The sequence below is a fragment of the Macadamia integrifolia genome, unplaced genomic scaffold (genome assembly GCF_013358625.1).
Source record: "Macadamia integrifolia cultivar HAES 741 unplaced genomic scaffold, SCU_Mint_v3 scaffold1493, whole genome shotgun sequence".
Lineage (NCBI taxonomy): Eukaryota > Viridiplantae > Streptophyta > Magnoliopsida > Proteales > Proteaceae > Macadamia > Macadamia integrifolia.
This window is the reverse complement of record NW_024868228.1, coordinates 218518-242531: the sequence shown is the minus strand read 5'-3', so window position 1 is coordinate 242531 and position 24014 is coordinate 218518. Positions and strand designations below refer to the sequence as shown.

At 41.5% G+C, this 24014-nt stretch overlaps 1 protein-coding gene across 1 annotated transcript in view; it reads right to left on the bottom strand.

Moving 5' to 3' along the window:
* The window catches only part of LOC122063919 (aspartic proteinase 36-like), a 71833-nt gene that overhangs the window by 20835 nt on the left and 26984 nt on the right, over positions 1 to 24014 (bottom strand). Inside the window, exons 6-8 of the mRNA XM_042627599.1 lie at positions 16459 to 16621; positions 16289 to 16359; positions 13516 to 13606 (exon numbers count right to left, since the gene is read on the bottom strand). Coding sequence (XP_042483533.1) covers positions 13516 to 13606; positions 16289 to 16359; positions 16459 to 16621 — 325 coding nt within the window. The remainder of the gene's footprint in view (positions 1 to 13515; positions 13607 to 16288; positions 16360 to 16458; positions 16622 to 24014) is intronic.

Here is a 24014-nt window from a genome sequence, read left to right as displayed (position 1 = left end):
ACATCAGCGCTTGAATGATCTAGTCTATATCCAATATAATCGTCGGCTTCATTCAAGGTTCCAAGAAAGAAGGGAAAAGGGCAGCAATTGTGATCCATTAATTCTTGATGAAATGAATTGGAGTAGTGAATGGATAACAGGGGATCAAGAAGATGGAGATTTAGTCCATCCTGGAGACGACCTCACATAGGGAGATGTTGATAGAGCAGTTGGTGCATCTACATCGGTGGGGGGTCGTAATTTACCTAGGAGGGCTCAAGGATCAACAAGTGCAACCAATATTTGCTACACACGTCGTGGTAGGGGAAGGGCCACTATTGAGGAATCGTCAGATGATGAAGTTGAAGAAGAGGTCCACGATGTGGTGCGTGATGATGAAGATATTGAAGAAGACTTTGGTGATGGGCCAACTGATTCTATGAGTCAACAACAACAGGAGGGAGAAGAAGTAGATGTTGATTTGTTAGCTTGATTATGGTTAAACAAGAACAAAGTTTAGCTTGATGGTTTATTTTGTTGTTTTAAAATTTATACTTTAAAGCTTACTAAAGTTTAACATTTTGGTTTATTTTTATGTTTCTCAATTTCCATTAGGTGTTTTTAATTCTCCCCAGGTAGGATTGGAACCCATAGCCTATCACCTATCATGAGTCATGACTCATATATTAAGGAACAAGGTTTCTCTCGTTGCTTAGTGTTTTAGTATCACTAACTTATATGTATTGATTGACAGGGGGTTAAACATTAAAATATCATGGTTCATGGACTCATGATCTATGATGGACTTTGTGGATCTCGTTTTGGGCATCATAGAGGTAAGTATATCTAACTACATACTTAAATAGTTAAATATTATATTATTTATAATATTTCATTAGGAATTATATGTTGTTATGCCTTTTGTTTTATTTATAGCTTTTTTTTTTATGAATAATTTTTTTTATTTTTTGTTGTGTTTTTTCATGTTAGAAAATATATCACTTTGCAATTTGCATTGATATGAATTTCATGTTGAATGTTGATTCTTGTCTCTTGATGTTGCTTAAAGTGTGTACTTTTTTCTCTTGATGTTGCTTAAAGTCGTGCTTCTTGTATTTTGATATAACTTAAAGGCTTGATTTTTTACAAGCAATTTACAATTAAGTATATCATTGTTATACAGTTATACTAGATATTATAGATATATTAAAAAAATAGTAACGTCTTTTTTGGCGCCGTATTCGCCGTAAGGCGGGCGCCTTCTCGCCTAAGCGCTTAGACAGCCCTCCAGCACCTTGGTTCGCCTTGGCGCCGTGACAACTATGATCTTAAGTATCATCGAAACAAAGGTCGGGAGACCTGGTGTGGTTGAGCAAGGCCAAGTGGTGAATGGAGGTAGTCGTGGCGGTGGTGGAGGCTGAGATGTCGATCTGAGACGAAGAGCACATCGGAGCAGAGCATGTACCGTGACCATCAGGAGGACCGAAGGTTTCAGTGACGGGTGGAGGAGAGCTAGTCGGGTTTGGAGGTTAGTTGGATAGGGATTTTAAATTGATGGGTCGGGTTATAAAGGTTACTTGAATATAAGGGGTGGTCCATTGGGAATTTTTAGAATTTGTTGAGTAGGTGAACCGGTAAGAATTGATCCAATAGGACAAAAGGTGGTTCAATGTTGGTTTGGTTTAGGGCTGAGAGAACAGGATAAGGTTGTGTAGGGTTCAAGGAAAGAGGAGAGGTGTTCGAGGTAAAGTTCCTCTCACAGCTATCAGCGATAGTGGCGAAAGGGACGCAAGGCAGCGGCAAAAGAGGAGGAAGGGACGAATTGGGGTTCGAAGCAGGTACGACCTAGAAATTAGGAGGAGAAGATTCCGAAAAGGGAAGAACCTTGGTAGTATCGGAGTTGTGAAGGGCCGATGAGTCATCGTCAGAAGCCAAAACAAGGTCTGCCATCCCAAGGATGGAGAATGGGTTGAGACTAGTGGGTAAAGAGGTTGACGAAGGACCAGAGGTCGTATGATGACTTCGTTCGCCAGAAGAGACACTGGACCTGGAACTAGCCGTCGAGACTGCCAGTTTCTTTTTTTCTTTTTCTTTTTTTTTCCGATGTGTTGCATGAAGTTGGCATCTTGGGAGATTAGTTTTTCCGATGTCATCGGCTGACTTCTGGCTAACACGGCTTGATCTTTAGAGGTCTCATGGACAAAGGATGTTTGCTTGTCACAGAGAGGTTTTATTGCCAAAGCACTTGCAAGAGGCGCAGCTGGGTGGAATCCAATCGTATTTCACCTCCTGATCGAATGAACGGCCATTCCCATCAATGATTTTGATCCAGTTTGGGAGTGTTTGATGGGCTTGGACTTCGATACAGACTCTCGCAAACGATAGCCTGTCCATCACTTTGGTTCTCTTGTCAGAATAGAGTGGTTTTCCGATGAGGGAGCCGACTACACTGAGGCCATTGATACACTAGAAGTGTAGGGGAAGATAACCCATAGCGGAATAGAGGTGGGTTTTGTTTTGTTGAACCAAGTATGCTCGTCCCATTGACGAAGGAAGATTGGCTTTTTTCCAACGTACCACGGACCTCCGTCAATGGCCATAGCTTTGTCGGAGTCGGCATCAAAGTTGAAAATGAAAGTCCCATTGTCTAACATGTAAGTGGACAGGGAGCACATAGGTTTCCATTACTTCATGAGCGATGACTTGACGATGGCAACCTTCGTGTTACTTGTAAGCTTGGTAGGGCCCTTGTCAATGAAGTCTGGCTTGATTCCTTCCCATCCTCTCATGCATCCTTTGATCTCCCTGGGATCTTTGCTCATAGCCCTATCTCTATCCATGTTCTCCCTTTTCGCTCCTTTGGCCCCAAGCCTTTCAAGTTCTTTTATATGTGGTCCTCCCACCCTGATTTTCTCCCAATTGTCCAAGATGCTTGGTGTGCTCCTATTCTCCACTCCTCTCCTCTTATTTCCTTCGCTAAAAAGCTCAAAAATGTCAAAGTTGTTCTCAAAACTTAGAACTCTTCTACCTTTGGCAACATCTCCTTTCGTGTCTCTTCTTGCTGAGATAAGCTTCTCACTATCCAATCTAGAATCCAATATGATCTCCAAAACCTTGAGCTTGCCATGGAGGAAACTTTTCTTCGCTAGAAAGCTCAGATCAAGTGGCTCGATCTAGGGGACTCTAATTCTGCCTACTTTCATCGGTCCCTTAAGGCTAGGCATAACACCAACACCATTCCCTTACTCCTATCATCCTCTGGTGTTGAGCTTTCCTCCCTGGTGGATACTAAATCGGAAGCTGTCTTTCATTTCACTAGGATCTTTTCCACGGCCTCATCCCCTGCTCCCCGCTATCCCCACAACCTTCTCAATAAATTTGTCCCAGATGATCTCCCCAGTCTCCATTCCATTCCCTCTGAGGATGAAATCCTCTCGGCCATCCTCTCCTATAAAGCCAATCGAGCTCCGGGCCTGAATGGTTTCAGTATGGAATTCTTCTCCTCTTATTGGCATATCATCCGCAAGGACCCAATCCTTGTTGTCCGGAGTTTTTTCCGCTGCCCCAATCAGATTAGTGAAATCAATCACACCTTTCTTCATCTCATCCCCAAGAAAGAAGGTGCGAATTCTATGAATGACATTAGACCTATCTCTCTGCAACCTTCTCTACAAATTCATTGCTAAAAAATCCTTACTAATATGATTCAGAAAGTCATTTTCCCTTGTGATTCCTAATCAGTTTGCCTTCATTGCTGGAAAGAGCATTGCAGATAATATCATTCTCTGCCATGAGATTGAGGAGCTTTGATCGTAAATTGCACTCATTCACTACCCTTCTTAAAATTGATATCCATAAGGCCTTTGACACTATTAGCTAGGATTTTATTTCTAAAGTCCTGCTCCACACGTCCTTCCCCCCTCCTGTGTCCACTGGATCCACTGATGTACCTCCCCTCAGGTTCTCTGTCTTGATCAATGGTAGTTCGGCCGGCTATTTTTCCTCTACTCGGGGCATTCGTTAAGGCTGCCCTCTCTCCCCGTTTCCCTTCTCCCTTTCCCTGGAAGTCCTGTCCCATTCCATCCAATCTACTACTGACCTACATCTAATTACTCCTATCCCCAAATGCAAATCTCTCCGTCTCACCCATCTTGCTTTCGTTGATGATATCATGATCTTCTCTAAGGCTGACCCTCTTTCCATTTCCTCCATTATGTCCTCTCTCCACTCCTTCGAGATTCTTTCCGGTCTCAGCATCAACCTTCACAAATCTAATCTCTTCCTCTAGGGTGTCTCTGAGGAGACTCAGGATATCCTCCTTCGTATCACTGAGTTCTCTCGAGGTTCCCTCCTGTTAAATACCTGGAGGTCCCTCTCATCTCCTTCAGGCTCTCAGCTCATCATTGCTCCCTATTGCTTGACCTTATAAGGAAGAGGCTTCAGCTCTGGAAAGCCAAGCTTCTATCCTATACCGGGCGTCTCACCCTCATTAGATCTGTCCTTCAGTCCATGTACCTCTATTGGTCGGGCATTTATGCCCTCCCTTCTTCCATTATCAAGTCCATAGAAAGGCTCCTTTGCTCCTTCCTTTGGAAGGGCTCTAACTCAACTAAGGTTCTCCATCCTCTTAGCTGGGATAAGGTCTACCTTCCAAAATCCGAAGGAGGCCTCATAGAAGTCAACTCTGTGGGTATCCTTAAACTCATCTGGAAAATTGTTCCTAAGCAGAGGAGTATCTAGGTTGATTGGATCCATTCATCCCTGCTATTAACCACTCCCTTTGGACTGCCCCCATCCCTTCTGATGCCTCTTGGATCTGGAGGAAAATTCTTAGTCTCAGACTATTGAATGGAGTAATGACTTGTGTCTGATATGACACTAGCCCTCTTTGTTTATAACAGTAGAGAGAAGATTCTAGAAAATTACAAAGACCATTAAACCCCTTAGGGTCCGTTTGGTAATTGACACTTTCCCTAATACCCATAAAACTCATTATTACAATACTCCCCCTCTAGTTGGTGCATAAATATCACATATGCCCAACTTGCAGATAATAGGATGAAACATCTTACTACTAAGACCTTTAGTAAATACATTAACCAGTTGTTCATTATTGGGAACAAAAGGTACAGTGAAAAGGCCCATATCCAGCTTCTCTTTTATGAAGTGTCGATCCATCTCCACATGCTTGGTTCGATCATACTGGACAGGGTTGTGAGCAATGCTAATGACAGATTTGCTGTCACAAAAGAGCTTCATCGGAAGGGTAGCAGGAACAGCCAAATCAATGAGAAGACCATGAAACCATAGGAGCTCACAAATGTCATGTGCCATAGCACGAAACTTTACTTCAGCACTTGAATAGGCAACCACAGCTTGCTTCTTGCTTTGCTATAGAACAAGGTTTCCACCAATAAATGTGCAATAACCAGTAGTAGACCTGCGGTCATCAGGAGAACCTGCCCAATCCGCATCTGTGAAGGCCTCCACCTTAAGGTGATCATGAGGAGAAAAAAGGATGCCACGTCCTGGGGCAGATTTCAAGTACCGGAGAATACGCAGCACAACTTCCATGTGAGTCTAGTAAGGATCATGCATGTATTGACTAACCAGGCTAATGGCAAATGCTATGTCAGTGTGTGTATGAGAAAGATAGATCAACCGCCCCACTAATCTCCGATATCTCCCCTTATCCACAGGATCACCTTCTACTACTCATGTGACCATTAGCTTCAATAAGAGTGTCTGCCAGCTTACACCCCAACATGCCTGTCTCAGAGAGAAGATCAAGCACATACTTCCACTGAGACAAGTAGATCCCACGACAAGACCTGGCAACTTCAATGCCGAGGAAGTAACGAAGTTGTCTTAGATCTTTGATCTCGAATTCCTCACTCAAGTATCTTTTGAGGAGAGATTTCTACCAGATCATCACCAGTAACAATATCATCTACATAGACTATTAGGATATAGCAATCTTCCCACCAGATCTCTTGATGAACAAAGTATGGTCCGCATTGCTTTGAAAGTAACCTATAGCGACCATAGCCTTATGGAAATGTCCGAACCAAGCACGAGGGGATTGCTTCAGGCCATACAGAGCACGCTTCAGCTTGCATACCTTCCCTTGGGTTTTGGAGCAAGTGAACCCAGAAGGAATGTCCATATACACTTCTTCCTCAAGTTCCCCATAAAGGAAGGCATTCTTCACATCTAACTGCTGGAGATTCCAATCTAAGTTGGTGGCACAAGCCAAGATAACACGAATTGTGTACATCTTAGCAATTGGAGCAAAAGTCTCCTGATAGTCAATCCTATAAGTCTGTGTGAAGCCTTTGGCAACAAGTCTGGCCTTGTACCGATCCACTGTACCATCAGCCTTTTGTTTTACTGTGAAGACCCACTTGCACCCAGCTGTCTTCTTTTGTGAGGGAAGACACACCAGATCCCATGTGTCATACTTCTCTAGAGCTTGCATCTCCTCAACCATAGCTGTCTGCCATTGTGAGTCTACACTTGCTTCCTGCCAAGTATGAGGAATGGACACAGAGGAAAGAGAAGACATAAAACTATAGTAGAAAGGAGAGAGTGAATCATAAGAAACGGTTTTAGCAATAGGATGTAAAGTACAAGACCTAATGCCTTTACGAAAAGCAATAGGCAACTCAAGAGACTGATCAATAGAAGGAGAAGGAGAATTACCAGGGTCCAAAGGACAAGTTCAGGCTCGAGAGGAGACGACTGGCATGGTAGGATACATGCTGGATGTGTAGTGGTCTGAGTCTGTTTTCTGCGACTATACACACGTATCTCCAGTCAAGGCAAAGGAGAAGTAGGAGTGTCACTCTCCCCCTGAAACAGGATACAAGCAGGGATAGAAATTTCAAGAGACGGTGGCACATATTCCACAATGGAAGGAGACTCCCCCTAAAGAGGTGTCGCAGTGTAGTATAACGCAGATTCGTGAAAGACAACATCCATAGTCACAAACCAATGCCGAGTAGGAGGATGAAAACACTGATAGCCTATCTGAGTAGGAGCATACCCCAGAAAAATGCATCGGAGACCACAAGGATTAAACTTTCCATGAGGATGATGATCGCAAGCATAGCAAACACTATCGAATACCTTAGGAGGAACAGGAAAAGCAGCAGAACCTTGGAGAATATCCAGAGGGGAGCAGAAGGCATGGACCCAAGAAGGCATTTGGTTTATAAGGAACGTAGTAGTGAGAATTGCGTCGCTCCAATACTGGGGAGGAACATGCATCTCAAACATAAGAGAGTGTGCCACCTAACAAAGGTGGCGATTCTTCCACTCAGCAACCCATTATGAGCCAGAGTATCCACACAACTAGTCAGATGAATCATCCCATGATCGGAAAGGTAAGCTTGAAAGGACCCTTCAAAGTATTCACGGCATTGTCGCTTCGAAGGATCTTAATAGTAGCACCGAATTGAGTCTGAACCATACGGTGAAACTGCTGAAAGCAATAGAAGGTCTCGCCCTTGGTTCGCATCATATAAACCCAAGTAGTCCGAGAATGACAATCAATAAAAGAGACAAACCACCGATAACATTGACAGACACATAGCGTGATGGACCCCAAATATCAGAATGTATCAATGAAAAATGCATGGCTCCAGAAGCAGAATAAGTGATTCGAGTTTGTTTGGATAAAACACATGCCTCACAAAAAAACTGACTCGAATTACAATTTTTGAAGGAAGGATAAAACTTTAGCTAAAGTTCCCAAAGGGAGATGTCCCAACCGACGATGCCACTCCAGTAACTCAGAGATGGGAGGTGACGTAGAAGATGTTTGAAGAGCCTGACCAGAGACCAATGTTGAGTCATCATTAAGCAGATACGACCACTATGTACCCTACCAGAGCCAATCGTTACCCCTGTCACCAGATCCTGAAAAACACAATGAGATGGGAAAAATGTGACTGTGAAATTAAGAATGGAAGTAAGAATACTAATGGACAAAAGGTTAATGGGAAAATAAGGAACATGCAATACAGTAGAAAGGGATAAAGAGGGGGTACAACTAACAGAGCCTTTCCCCAGAATAGTGGAATAAGTCCCATTACCCAATTTGACCTTACCATTACCAGGACAAGTAGTGTACTGTGAAAAAAGAGATAAGCGGCCAGTCATATGATCAGAAGCCCTAGAGTCTATAATCCAAGGGGTAGAAGGGACAAACATAGTATGGCCACAAAAGAAGATACCTGACACAGAAGGGGTGGAATGGGCAGAGCTCGCAATGGCAGGTGCAGGAGAGACTGAACGAGTCAAGAGGCGCCAGAGGTCAGTAAGCTCGTCAGATGATAGAGAGGCTACTGAGAAGCTAAAAGCAAAGTCAGAGTCAGGGATCTCAGTATGGTTGGCCTGCCTAGAAGTACTGGCACGACCCTTCTGTGGCCCATTTCCAGATGTATCAGCAAGATAGCCATGAAGCTTCCAGCAGTGCTCTTTGGTGTGACGCTCCTTTCCACAATAATTGCACTTCACTGGAGTCCTGGTAGAGGAGCCACCAGACTGTGGGGTTGCACTAAGGGACTGAGTGACAGAAACAAGTGCAGATCTCTCAGTATGAGCGGCAGCTTACTGTGTAAGCATAGTGGTACGTCGACTGTCCTCAAATTGGGTCACAGCATCGGCTTGATCCAAGGTATGAAAGGGGTCATGACTCAAAACCTGGGGCTACAACTAATCAAACTCTACATTCAGACCTGCCAAAAAGTCATAGACCCTGATCTTGTCCTCTCGCTTCTGAAACTTGGTGACATCTTCAGGGGTAAAAGGAGTATACTCATAGAAATCCTACTCAGCCCATAGTGTCTGCAACTCATAGTAGTACTATGACAGAGTGAGCCCTCTCTGCCTCAAATCATGAACCTTCTGGCGAAGCTCAAAGACCTAAGCATCATTCCCTGCCTGGGAATAGATATCCTAGACAGAATTTCAGATCTTCGCAGTGAAGTCAAGGAGGAGATAGCCACGCGAAAGCTGTGGCAATATGGAGTTAACAAGGAAGGCCATAACTAAAGAGTTGGCACACTCCCACTTGTCAATCTCAGTACCGGTGGTCGGACGCTTCGTGGTTCCACTGAGGTACCCGTAATAGCCACGGGACTTGATGGAGATGCAGACCGAGCGTGACCACATAAGGTAGTTTGTGCCATCAAGCTTGATAGCATAAGGAGGAAAGGTAGGAAGAGCCATGGAGTCTCTGCCAGTAGAAGCAGATTAGATGGTAGACATGGTTGCTACTCAAGGAGGCTGTGCAAATAGAAGAGACACTAGCCGGAGATAGAGAAAGCACCAAAATAACCAAAAAAGCTAGAATACCCAAAAATCGATAAAAACTAAAACCCTAAGAAAACAACTTTGGGGATAGCTCAGAACAGAGACCTTAAATGAAAAAGTGGTCAGTACATACCACTACAAGGATAAGAGGCACCAATCGCAAAAAACATCAAGACGATCGGAGCATTGAGCAGGGAAAAATCATCCCGGCAATGAAAAATCGTTCTCAAGGAGAAAACCTTGAAAAAGTGATGAAAAAAAAGGTTTTGGGTCTCTCAGATCATTGTTGAAAGAGAGTTTGAGAGCCCAGGGAAAGAATGGATGGACGCTAGAAACCCTCTTGGTGGTTTAAGAAGCTCCCACCATAAGAGAGAAGCAGATAAAGAAAGATGGAGGGAGGCACTAGGAGAGAGAGAAATGAGAAAGAGGCAAAGAGATGGAGAAGAGGGAGAGCCCTTAGGGTTTCGAATCCTAAGGCTCTGATACCATGTTGAATGGGGTAATGACTTGTGTCTAATATGACAGTAGTCCTTTTTTATTTATAACAATAGAGAGAAGGTTCTAGAGAATTACAAAGACCATTAAACCCCTTAGGGTCCATTTGGTAACTGACACTTTCCCTAAAACCCATAAAACCCATTATTACAGCACAAACCTTTGGCCCTTACTGTCATTTCCTTCTCTATTGGCAATAGTCATCTGACTTCTCTTTGGAAGGATCCCTGGCACCTTTCTGGCATTCTTTCCTCTCTGGTCCCTCCCAGGATTATCTACTCCTCGGGTCGTCCCATGTCTGCCCCTGTTTCTCTATTCTCTCTCCTTTGGGCTGGTCCCCCCTCCTTCTCCCCCTTTGACGACCTCTGGTCTTTTCCCTTCCCCCTCCCCCTCCCCCTCCCCCCCTGGGCACCAGGGAAGGGAGGGCAAATGTATCTAGCTCCCCTCTTCCACTGGGATCTTTTCATTTGCTTCTGTTTGGTCCTTTGTCAGATCCTCGGGCACTGTTGCCCCTTGGCGAAATCTCGTCTGGTTCAAATGCCACATTCCTCGTCATAGTTTCACGGTCTGGAGATGTCTCTGTCTCCCCACTCAATCCTTCCTCATCTACCGTCACATCCCAGCCAACCCCTCTTGCTACCTCTGCCCGTATGGTCTTGAGGACTCTTCTCACCTTTTCTTCTCTTGCCCCTTCTCTTCCTCTGTTTGGAAGAAGGCTCTCTCTAGATGCTAGCCCTCTCGTAGACCCATTCTCCCTTTTGACAGGGAATCAATCTAGATTGACATGACCTTTGTAGGCACCACCATTTGTGATACCATTGGAAAGCTTGCCTTTTATGCAACCATTAACCACCTCTGGATGGAACGTAACATTCGTAGATGGTCATCCAATTCCTGCTCTCTGGACAAGATTTGGATTGCCATCTTCTTTGATGTTACCTCCAAAATCCACTCCTTTCAGCCTAGGCCTGTCCCCAACTCCCTTGGGAACAGTCATATCATTGCCTCCTGGAACCTTCATATTGACCCCTTCCCCCTTACTTGATGCTTTCCCCTCTCCCCCCCTCTTTTGTTGTATCCCTTTGGTCTTTTGTCTTGCCAGCTAGTTATTTGCTACGTTGCTATTTAGTTGTTTGTTCTTGTTTTGCTTGTTTTCCCCTGTGGGTTGGCTTAAACCTCCCCTCCCCTCTCCTCCCTCTCCCCTTGTATATTCTTTCTCTCCTTTGGTTATTAATTAGTTAATTATCCAAAAAAAAAAAAAAAAAGTAACCACAAGGGAGAAGTAGGAGAAGAAATGAGAAAGGTACTTGAGTGAGAAATATTGGACATAAGAGAGGAAGCAGAAGTGGTGCCAAATTATACCATTATTTGTTTAAGAGCAGCCATTTGATCCGGAGAGAATGGTGTGGTAGTAGAGGCATTATCAGCAATTTCAGATAGATGAGCCTGGGAGCTTTGCTTTCTAGGTTTGCTATTACGACCACCTTTGGGATGACCATGGAGCTTCCAACAATTTTCCCTGGTATGGTAAGGTCGACCGTAGTAATCACACTGAATGGGCTCACGAGTAGGGGCAATCCTCAGAAGTAGTAGTAAGGATGATCGAACAGGAACTATGGGGGGCATCATGACAGAGTGACAATGGTCCTCAGATTGAACAATTTTATACGCCTATAAGAGAGTCGGAAAAGTGTCACGACCCAGTTATTACTTTTACAGCTGCTCCTCTATTTCTTGTTAGAGATATTAGTTATGTTGCTCTAAGGGTAGTTTAGGAACTTGTCATGTTATGTTCTATTTTTTGCTTTTTCCTCCTTAAGGAGGTGTGTGTAATTACTTGTAAATATATTAGTGAAGTAATATATTGGTGTTAGAGAGATTTTACTCTCAAGACACAATTCCACCATTGCATCGCCTCTTCTCCTTCTCCCTCTTTTACTTCTTCTTCTTCTCCAACTCTCATCTCATTGTTCTCTCTCATCCATATATTCTAACTTTTCCATCCACAAAACTGTTGCTGAGGCTATTTCAGATCCCAAGTGGAAGGAAGCCATGTTTGAGAAAATAATGGCACTTCAGAAAAACTATACCTGGAAACTAGTTGATCTTCCTAGGAAGAGAGTTCCAGTTGGATGCAGGTGGGTCTATACAATCAAACACCGACTAGATAGTGCTATTGAGAGGTACAAGGCAAGATTGGTGGCCAAAAGGTACAATCAGGTGTATGGAATTGATTATCAGGAGACCTTTGCTATTGTGGCCAAACATAATTAAAAAAGAGTTCTCTTATTTGTGGTGGCAAATAGATATTGGCCCTTATATCAGTTGGATGTGAAGAATGGTAAGGTGTGTATATGGCTAGATGCAACTCCCTCCCCGATTCAAGTTTCCGACAGCTGACAGTAAGGTGTGTCTCCTCAAGAAGGCACTCTATAGTCTCAAGCAATCACCAAAGGCTTGGTTTGAGAGGTTTAGGAAGGCCATTCTAAAGAATGGATATTCCCAGAGTCGAGCAGATCACACATTATTTACCCGACGAGGTAATGGTACCATCATAGCATTGATTATTTATGTTGATGATATCATGGTGACTGGAGATGACAAGGGTGAAATAGCTAGACTGAAAGCCTATTTGGTCAAACAATTTGAGATCAAAGATCTAGGACACTTAAAAGTATTTCTTGGGAATTTAATGTCAAGGTCTAAGAAGGGAACAATTTGAGGATTGAAGGTTATTCCGATGTTGATTGGGCTAAATCCATCTTTGATAGACTATTTACATCAGGCTATTACACATTTGTGGCTGGCAATTTGGTTACATGGAGGAGCAAGAAGCAGCCTGTTGTAGCTAGATCTAGTGTAGAGGCCGAAAACAAGGCAATGGCGGCTCATGGAGTTTGTGAATTTATTTGGTTACTATTGTTGGTTCTTGAGTTGGGGTGTGACACTGAAGGACCTATGTGACTCTATTGTTATAACAAAGCGCCATAAGCATTGCTCATAACTCAGTGCAGCATGATAAGACAAAGCACATTGAAGTAGCTGGCATCTTATACAAGAGAAGATTGAATCTAGCAAGAAATGCACCCCCTTTGTGAAGACAGGTGATCAATTGGCAGACATCTTCACCAAAGGGCTCATCCCTCACTAGTTCAGTACCCCCTTATGCAAGCTGGGAATGTATGATATTTATTTTCCAGCTTGAGGGGGAATGTTAGATTTTATGTAATATGGGTACTTTAGGAACTATTTTATATTATGTCCTATGTTGTATTTTCCTCTTTTCCTCTTTTTCCATTTACTTCCCAAGGGAGGACTATGTAATTTCCCGATTTGGTTTGAACCTAACATAGGTGGGAAGAGCTCATTGCTCTCCCACGATTTGCCCTCTTCACTCTCTTTCTTCCCTCAACTTCTATCCTTCTTCCTTCCTCTCTTCTCTCTTTTTCCCTCATCTCTAACCCTAATCTCTTTTAAGTTCCAATTATTACTCCATAATGGTCATTGCAGAAGAAAGTTGTTCAATGAAATGTTGAATGCTAGTGGATTGTGAGGGCAAGCCTGCAGGCATTATTTGTAAGCCTAATTAGTACCTTAACTTGCAAAGCATTTGATAAACACAGCCATGCTAGTGGACAAGGTAAAATGAGAGAGAGAGAGAGAGAGAGAGAGAGAGAGAAAGAGGAAAGCAAATCTAATAAAGATTTGTAACTCAGTACTTACTTGGAGCTGGAATAGATAATCATGAGGATAAACCACCAATGCGAGTGAATTTTCGAAATTGAAAGTAACAGTTGGAAATCCGTCATCCACACTGCAATAATAAATGGAAACGAATTATAATTTCATAAAAAGGGGGGGGGGGGGGGGGGGAACATACAAACAAATGTGTTCCTGCTGCTTCATCATGAAATAATTATAGAGAAGTTAGTTAACAAAGCCAGTGTTCAACATTGCAACTACACACCCAAATACAATAAGCAGGGACAGAACTGGAGTGAAAAGGTAACAGATCTTTTCACTCACAAGAAGGGAAAATAACTCTTATATGTCTTCCTCTCCAGCATTCTGACATCTAATAAGCCCTTTTTCTTGAAGCCATATTTTTGGCTTTAGGTTGGAAAAATTACACCATATCTTTTTCTGAAAGGCCAGCTAGAAGGTGGGTAGTGATCATAAAATTCAGTTTTTAGATGAAAGATTAGGCCCCTGCTCTTCTTTGGGTAGTAGACAAAACTTCTAGATTTGTCCCCAGGAAAGACACAGAAATGAGATCATTTTGGAGTGATTAATAAGTTGTCACTTGGTATCTTATGTGAGGATGCTGGTGGACAGAGAATATAATTTCTCCTCTTCCTTTAAGAACTCAAATCAAGATTCAATTAGTCCACTGGGGAGAGATCTCCATATTTGGAAAGAAAGTGACTCCACAATGTTCTAGGGTACATCATACTAAAAGAACATGGTTCACTAAGAAATGAAGTAGTGACATCTCAAACAGTTATGGAATAGACAGATCCTGCCAAGAGTGGAAGCCCTAATATTTGCATGGGTTTAGATTTTACTGAAAGTTGACAATTTAAAGGAGCAGGCACCAACTGAGCCAATAGATGTATGATGTGTAAGAGAAAATGAGGGATTAGAAGATGGCTTCCCATCTTATTCTCAACTATGATGCATCCAAGGTGATCTAGATGGTGTGGTTTTTGACACAATATGAATCAAAAGAAATGTCAAAGAGCTTTTCACATCATGGCCTGAGATACTTCACAGGAGAAGGTCTCGTATAAGCCTGTATTAATTAGATGATATTGAGCAAGCTTTACAAGAGAATTGGTCATCAGTTATTTATTTATTTATTATTATTATTTAATAATTGAGATATCTATAGTTTGCCTGAACTGTATATACCATACTCATGCAATTTCTACTATAACACAGGTATCAAGTATTACCTCTTTTGTACATGATGCACTAAAATAATACAAAGGTCTATTATTGTTGACAAAAATTTAAAAAAAAATAAAAAAATTATGTAAAACCACAAGGCGAAGGGAAATTTTTTGGTTTCTCAGAAGTGTATGCTTGCCCAAGGTGATGCAGAAGAATCTCCAGCGAAGACTCCTAGCCTTTAACTAGTAATAGAGTTTAATATAACATTTGTTGTATTTGGGAGAATATTGGTATGATAGGATAAGCCACATGGGATTAATTGAAGTAATTTGGGTCAAAATTTTGTAATTTTTTTAGAAATAAAGATACCCTATCATTTTAGATGCTAGTAGGGTTTTGATCTTGGATGAGGAGAGTTTTTACAGGTTTTATTCTCAGTAAATTTTATTGATTTTAGGAAAGCTATATAGATTTTAAACATAGTTGTCAAGGTGTCACTTAGGTGATGCCTAGGTGCCCAAGCACCCTTTGCTGGATATCAAATTGCCAAGAAGTCAAGGTGTCACCCGGGTGGCAAGGATTAAAGTATCGGTATCAGTCGACGTATCAGTCGGCTAAATTTAAGATACGTATAGGAGGGTATCGTGTCATATCGGAGATATGCTAAGGATCAAGGATTAAAGTATTAGCATCGGTCACCATATCGGCTGGCTAAATTTAAGATACGTATCAGAGGGTATCGTATCAAATCGGAGATACTTTAAACCATGCTGGGTGGCGCCTAGGCGCCTTGACACCTCCAACGCCTAGGGTCGCCTTGTTGGCACTTCACGAGTTTTTTTTTTTTTTTTTATGAATATGCAACTAGTTGCATGCCCCTATGCCCAGACACAGGGGATGGAGAAAACACCACTCTGCCCCCTAGTTGGATGCTTGGGCGCCTCCCTTGGTTGGTCCTCTCACTGGTGCAGTGGCCATGCAACCAGGGAGCGATCCCCATCCCATTATATTGTATGTTTTCTTTTATTATATGTCGGTTTTCTTATATTAGGTCATTACAAGCATAATTATTGCATATTGCATTGATATGGTTCTATGTTGCATATAAGCATAACTATGTAAAACTATCATTGCTATATTACATATAGTCATGTATTGCTCGCCAAGGGCGCCTTGTCCTATACGTGCCCCTCCAACACCTTGGATCGCCTAGTCAACATGACAACTATGTTATTTATACAAGTTTATGTGTTATCCTTCAAAGTATAACCAACAGATAAATAAATCTAAAGAAAATAACATTACAAGAAAACTTCTATTCTGGAATACCATTCAGTAAACGAGACCCTGTAGATAAGCATTGACATTTACAGTCCTAAAAAGTAAAAGAGACCCTTGTGATAAAACTTGTTCATGCCAAGCTTCAAAAGCAATAATGTGATCCTCGACCATATGTGTCATTTGAAGTTATTTACATGTCATCACATTAAGTATACATACCTATTGAATTTTAATTCAAATGATGCAGGACCAATTTCCTACTATACTGTTATAGAAATAGACAACCTGCTATCTGGCCATGCAGTTGGCTGATAGAACTTACCTGTCAGCATACTCAAAGCATATGAACTGATCCTGAGTTTGTAATGTCAAATTGGATTGTTGAGCCATTATCTGATGAAAAAAACAAAAAAAAAAAAACATATATTTATGAGCAGGCAATATACAAGAAGAATGTAGAACTGAAAAAGCTCCACAAACACTATCACAAACCGCATTCATCATAGGCTCATAAATCACATCTGCAAGATAAGCCAAGGTTGTGCCACTGTCAATTATAGTCCCTTTCTGGTTGCCAGTACCAAATGCATCTGTGGGAAGTTGGAGAACAGTACCACCAACCTCAACTGACAGCATATTAACATTGTAGTGTGGCCTATCATAAAAAGGAAAAAATAATAATAAATACATAAAAGTATTCTAGAATCTAAAAAAAAAAGAATCAATAGAGAGGAACAATCCTGCTAGTGAAGACGCCTGAGACAGACACGCATGCCAAAAAAGACCTATAGCAGAACACAATAACCGGCTTTGGAGCTACTTTATTAGGTTTGGTGGTTTTCTATGTAAGAATGGTGCCTCTCGGACCTGGGTTTCCTAGACACTGTGACAACTATGGCCTTGGGAAGTCTATTTTTGGGTTTACCGTTTACTAATGTAATGGACCTTTTCTATAAGCCCCCATATTAGGGTGGTCAGTTGAGTCCGAGATTTTTTTTTTTCAATGGATGCAGTCAAAATCGAGATAGTAGTTTTCTAAATAATTGGAGAAACCTAGTGCTATTATGAATTCTAAGTTGACTCTATAATAGGATTTCTAATGCTAATTTCACTTCAGTTTGAAGTCATGTTAGAATAGGAATTTAGGGGGTCTGTTTTACTCTATAATAGAGGTAAACCCCAGCATTGGAGCCTATGATTTTTTAGATTAATGAATATAGATATCTGGTTGCTGGTTGAGCAATTCGAGTGGAGCTTCAACGATGCTTTTGTGAGCATTTTTCCCAGGGTGATGGCCTGGTGCTTGTACTGCTGGGTTCTTTTTTTTAGTTCCTAGTTCCTAGTTCCTACTAATCTGATTCCATCTGAAATAACCTAGAAGGGGGGTGAATAGGTTATGCTAGCAGAAATTTAAATCTTTTCAATTAAAGGTTCCCCAAATGTGATTGTAAATTAAAACTACGGAATAAAATAGTTACAATCACACAAGACCAAGATTTATAGTCCACTCCCTGCAAGATCATCTTGCAAGGTATTCCACTAGCTCTCCCTTTTAGTACAGTAGGTAGGGAAGAGAAACCTTTTACACAATCTTATAAGGACAAGAGAATCCGTACAATCTCTTTTTCAGGAAGAGAGACACCTTTACAATCCCCTTTAAGGTAGAGAGGCACCTTACACTCTTATAAGGACAAGACAATCCTACACTGGCCTAAGTACAATCTAGAAAAATGTAAAACAAAATTAAAGTGGAATAGAGTTTTTCGAGTTACCTCGTGCAGTGCGTGCAATGCATGTTTTAAGTATCGGTACATATCATACCGTATCGGCCGATACATATCTGTATCAGCTCTTACCAATACGATACTACCAATACAATACATGGAAAATTTCAAATCATATTGATACACCACCGAGACGATAAGATACACACCGATACGCACCGATATGCACCAATACGTATCGATACTCTATGAAAAATTAAAAATCAAGGTGAAATGTACGTTTCGGTATGTATCGGTATGTATTAGTGCATATCGGTATGTTCGGTTGATACATACCGATATGGTACAATACGTACCGATAGGTGCGGTATGGTCATATAATGGGCAAGATGTGTCATTTAAAAAAAAAAAACGATTTTGAGGGGTTTTTGTTCCAAAATTGCTGCCAGCCATATTTCTCTCTAACTAAAGTGGAAATCAAGGTTGGGAACAAGTATGAGACAACTACAAATCTTGGATTCTTAGTGCGATACTCTCAATTTAGTGTTTATGTATAATACATGTTTATAGCTTTTTTAAACAATTTTTTTTTTATGCAAAAGTGTATAAAAAGTATTTGCTATCCATTTATGTGCATATCTTCAACGTATCTTGGCATATCTCTGATATGATACTATACCCTCCGATACGTATCTTAATTTTGACCGACTGATACGGCGACCAATACCGATACTTTAATCCTTGGTGCAATGAATATGAAATGAAGAATAATAGAATGCACCTTTTAGTAGTCTCCCTTTGGGTATGGAATAGTGATGAAGACTTCCACACAACTTTGAGTTCTTGAAAAGTAGTTTTGACCACAATAGTTGAACTCAATATAAAAACCTTGTATCTCATTGAATGGCTTTTGATTATAATTGCAAATGCTCACTTAATTGTTAATTAATATAGCTATTAGTGGGGTATTAATATTGGTGAAGGTTGGTCTCAAATTGGGTAAGAGAATCACCTATTTTAGGGAGAAAATTAGCCTTAACGGGAAAATTTTCCTCTACCCCGAATCAAATGACCGTTGGACAAATAGATCCGTTGGGATTTGAAAAAACTAGCCATTGGGCTGGTCTGAAGTCATCCGATTAACCAGATAGATTCCTGGCAGACATCCGGTAGTTACCGGATGGTCTCTGTCGGCCATTCTCTGATGGGTTTTTTCATCCGAAAGCAATCCGAGTAGCCAGATGAATTTTCGGAAGGCATCCGGTAGTTACCGATACAATCCGGTAATTACCAGATGGCCTCTGTTGGCCATGTCTGACATGTTGTTCTGTTCACAAAGCCCAACCGGTAATTACCGGATCCCGGCGGTAGTTACCGAATGGCCTCTGTTTTGAGTTTTTAACTGCCTAGCAGTTACTCAAATGGTCATATCTTATTCATGGGGTGTCCAAATGGTCTAATTCAAGTTGTGGCGGTCTCACAACTTGATTGTCCAAATTTCTTCAATTAAGACCATCTTTTAAATGTACTAACATGAATGACTAAAATGCCCTTGAAGTCTGGTCTAGTAATACTGGCATGGTCAACACACTTGAGGTTCTTTGTCATAGGTTCCTCCTACAGTCAATCTAACATATGCATGCAATATGAGTGTAGTGCGTGCAATGTGTGATATTACAACCTAATCTAGAGCTCATCAAGTGGGTCTTCAAGTCTTCAATCTCTTCTTGTATCCATGTCTTGAGCTTCATTATGCAATCCTAAGATCTTCTATGGCTTCATGCTCTTTGTCTTGAGGTTAAGCAACATGTTCATTGGTCCTTCATATCCTTCATATGACACTTGGCAGATAACCATTAGAATGTCACTTGTTTGTTATCATCAAAACCAATACGGAGTGAGGTTTCCCAACACCATCTACTTAGTTCATTTTCCATCTTTTTTTTCTTGGATAAATAAATAATATATAAAATAGGGGAAAGCAAAGGGGGGGATATACAAGACCTAGAGGCCGAGGGATACAACCCTAGGGGGCAAGGTAAGGGGAGAACATAATGGTCTGGGATAGAACCCAGGAAACAACAATGAGCCTGTTCTTTGGGGAGTCTACAACAGAACTATAAGGGAGGGATCCAAGTTTGGAAGAGTCCTCAAAGTAGATGGCCTTCCAAATCGTGCCAAGAAATCTAGAGTTGGAGGTCCATCCACAGGGATTGCACTCCATCCAAATATGGGAGATCGTAGCACCAAATGCAAGCTTACCGGCAGTGTCACAAATAGATTTTCCTAAAAAGGTCATGTCCATCCAAAGCCATTCTCTCTGAAAGGGGAGGGTGGATCTCCGGGCAGGCCAGCACTTCGAGAGGGCGTGCTTCTAAATACGAGAGGAGAAAGGGCATTTGAAGAAGAGATGGATGGTAACTTCAATGTGGGGGAGATCGGGATGTGGCAATAGATGAGGAATGACTGGATAGTGAGGCAGTTGGAGAGCTATGGCGAGGGATGTGGGCTCGAAACCAGACAACGTTGAACCAGGGGATGAGAGGGTTATGGGAACGAGAGTGGTTCTAAGCCGAAGTGGAGGAGAAGCATCCAGATGAAGAGGGGGTCTAGATGATACGGTCGGCCAAAGGGGAGGGTGGATAATGGAATTGAGGGAATGCCAGATGATGGAGAGGGAGGGAATGTTAGGGAGGGACCAAGAGTTATTAGAAATGACAGAGGAGAAAGGGGAAGATCTAGGGAGACCAGAGGAATAAACAGTTCTATGACCCATGAGCTAGGAAAGGACACCAGCTAATTGCCAATTGTCAAGCCAAAAGGAAGTGTTCATGCCATTGCCAATATGGGATTCGATGGTAGTCAAGGCCAGAGGTCTAGCAAGGAGAATTCTCTTCCACACCCAAGAGGAGTTGGGCTTGATGCTACAAGTTCATAAGGAATCATTACGAAGAAGGGTGGAGTAGACCCAAGACACCCAGATGCCTAGGCGCTTGGAGACCACCTTCCAGGACAGCTTGAGGATGGCAACAGAATTGACATCTTTGATTCACCAGATTCCCCAACCACCTTCACTCTTGGGAAGACAGATAGAGAACCAGTGAATGGGAAAGGAAAAATTTAAGCGAATTGGAAACTTTTCACAAGAAGAAGCAGAAGAGGGATTCAATGGATTTGATGATGCATTTGGGAAGCTGAAATGTACCCGACCATTAGATATAAGAAGATTGGAGGACTGAACGGATGAGAACCAGGCGACCCGCTTAAGAAAGCAGCTTGCTCTTCCAGAGCTGAAGCTTCTTACGAATTTGATTCAGCATTGGGGCAGAGTGAAGTTTATTTTCTATCTTAACAGGTCTGAAACTGTTTTTCTTTTAAATCTTATTATTAGTTTCCAGTTTTCTGCTATTTCCATATACATCAATGTCAATCGCACTTTCTATTCTTCATAGATTTCAGTGTAATTTTGCATGTTTTTGGTTGGGCCATATAAGAGGATCACAGAACCAGAATTTTAGCTGCAGTGGATTAGTCTTTGTTGAGATATTTTCTCTGAAAGCCTATTTTCAGCCTTTATCGATTTCTTATATTTTACCCAATTTCTGTTTGGCTAATTTCCAAATCTATGACTAGTCCTGTTATACATCAATTTTGTTCCTAATTTGATCCTAATTTTTTTCAAAGGTTTTCATGTCTGAATTTGAAATTTTCAAGTAGAAACAGCAAGAATCTTTCTTTATTCACTTATGTTGCAGAAATTAGGGTTCAGCTAGCCTTAGTTCCACATCAAAGGGGTAGCATTTTCAGTATGACCTTATTTCTTGTTCTTGCTCATTATTCTCTGGGCTCTTCTCAAGTCTTTGGCCAGGTTCACTTCCCCACCCAGCACCCCCCACCCCACTTTTTTTTTGGGTGAGTAACCCGAGAAAGAAATACATGCATATATACATATGTTTGTGCAAGCATGTGGCAGCTAATAAACGAAACTGCCATATTTGTTCTTAAGCAGCGTAGGAAAGACAATATTAAAATCTAAGAGGTAAAGTACACACGGGGTACCCATTGTTTGGAGAAACTACGCCTATGGTAACTCATGTTTGATATAATGTTTGGGATACCTTTTTTCATATTTCCAAATTTGCCCATACCACCACCTCTGAAACTCCATTGCCCCACCACCACAACCACAGATATTTCTTACAGAATCCATTATAGAAGTGCGACTAAAGAGGTCAGGTGGGATAAAAGCCGGGACATATTTGATGGTCTCAAGCAGGATCTGTGACACATCATCCTGCTCTTGGGGTGAATGTCTTCCTTAAGGAAACCTAAGTAAAGGACCTCAATGTGGTCTTCACCAAAACCTGCTTTGAGCTGAAGAAGAGCTGTATCTTCATCCCACCAGAAACTCCAGCCCTTGTTATCAGGTTTTCAGTAAGCCCTAATTCGAAGTTGGTTAGGGTTAGAAGTTATCCACTAAGGGATTCACAGCATTGTTCACGGGTACCGTTCACATGAACAGTAACTTTGTATTTGTTTTCTTTTTATGCCCTTTATTTCCTTTTATGCCCTTAGTAGGGTTATGTCACATGTCACTATTATATATATTGAATGAAGTGGGAGTCTCAACACAAGGTTATAACTCCCAAGGTTACAGTCATCTCTTTGCCCTTCTCTTCTTCTTCTTCTTTTTATTATTTGCATGGTATCACAGCTTGAACCTTAGGTACTGAGACACTTCCATATTTCCTATTCCAATCATCACAAGTTCAACTTTCAATCAATATTGATTGAACCATCCAAGGTTCTGGTTTGAGGTTTCTCTAGGTTTTCTTTTTGAAGGGGTGCAACACACTATGCTGCTATTTGGTTGCTTTTAGAGACTAGTTCATGACCAGCCTTAAGAACTAGGTCTCCTCTATGGTGATTGTTGATTTATGGAGTGAAGATTGAAGGAAGCTTAGGATTTTGTTGAGAAATCGATTTTGTCAAGGTTTTGAGAAAAATCGATTTTTGTCAGACTTTTTGTGGATTGATTTTGTCAAGGTTTAAGAAGTGGGTTGATCTTTGTTGAAGGATTCCTTTTGGGATCGATTAGTGTGCTGGAACTTGGAACCATCTCTTTGTGGATCAACCTTACTTGTCAGGGTTTTGGGATCAATTTTTTCCGGAGCAAGGCTCTTGAGATCGATTTTGCAGGGTTTCTGTGAATTGATTTTTTGCTCTTGTTCGTAATTATTTGTTGACTTCTTTTTAACCATGGCTGAAGCAAAGAGTGTTGTTATTAGGGTTGTATCCTCATCCCCTCTCATAGAATAACAGAGAAGAAACTTACGGGGTGCCAACTTTCAACAATGGAAGAGAATTATGCAGCTGGTTTTGATTGATCGTGATCAATAGGATCATCTTACGAAGATCATTTTACGTAGACTAAGCTTGCTGCAGATACTACGTGGGATACTGTTGATGCACAAATTCTGGGATAGAATTTGAACTCTATGGACAATTCGATTGTCGATATTGCCACCCATATTGATACCGTGAAGGAATTGTGGGATTATTTGAATGTTTATGCTCTGGACAGAACAATCTCTCTTGTATTTATGAGTTATCTCAAGAATTCTGTTGGGTTGATCGGAAGGGTCATCCTTTGACCCAATATTATGCTGATTTTAAGAGTATCAAAAATTGAATTCTCTACTTCCTATTAGTAGTGATGTGCAGCAGATGTAGAACCAGAGGGAGCAGCTCCCAGTTATGGTCTTTTTGGGTGGACTTGGAACAAAGTATGACTCTGTTCATTCTCAGGTCCTTGGAGGTGACAAGGTAGCATCTCTCACAGAAAATTTCTCTAGTGTCTTACGAGTATCTCTAGAGAGTACTCATGATTCTACACATGTGGGTAGCTCAGCTCTTATGTCTCAAAACACTAATCGGTAGTACATGTGGCCCTGACAGTGGGAATGACAAAGGACAAACTACAGGTAATTCCACATCCTCAGATTGTTCAGGAACAGTGAAGACGTGCCATCATTGTGGCAAACCAGGGCATATCCAACATTTTTGTTGGAAACTTCATGGCAAACCTTCTCAGAAGCAGTATGTAATTCAACAGCAAATACTGAGACCACTACACCTGAATTATCTAGGGGTAAGATGGCTATGATGACAAATGACAGATTTGCACAATATAATCAGTTTTAGACCTCTAAGACTTTTAAGCCCTCCACTTCTACTTTGTCTAGACAGGTTATGCCACTACATGTCTATCTTCTTCTCGTCCCTAGATCATTGATTCAGGTGCTTTGGATCAGATGTCTAGTG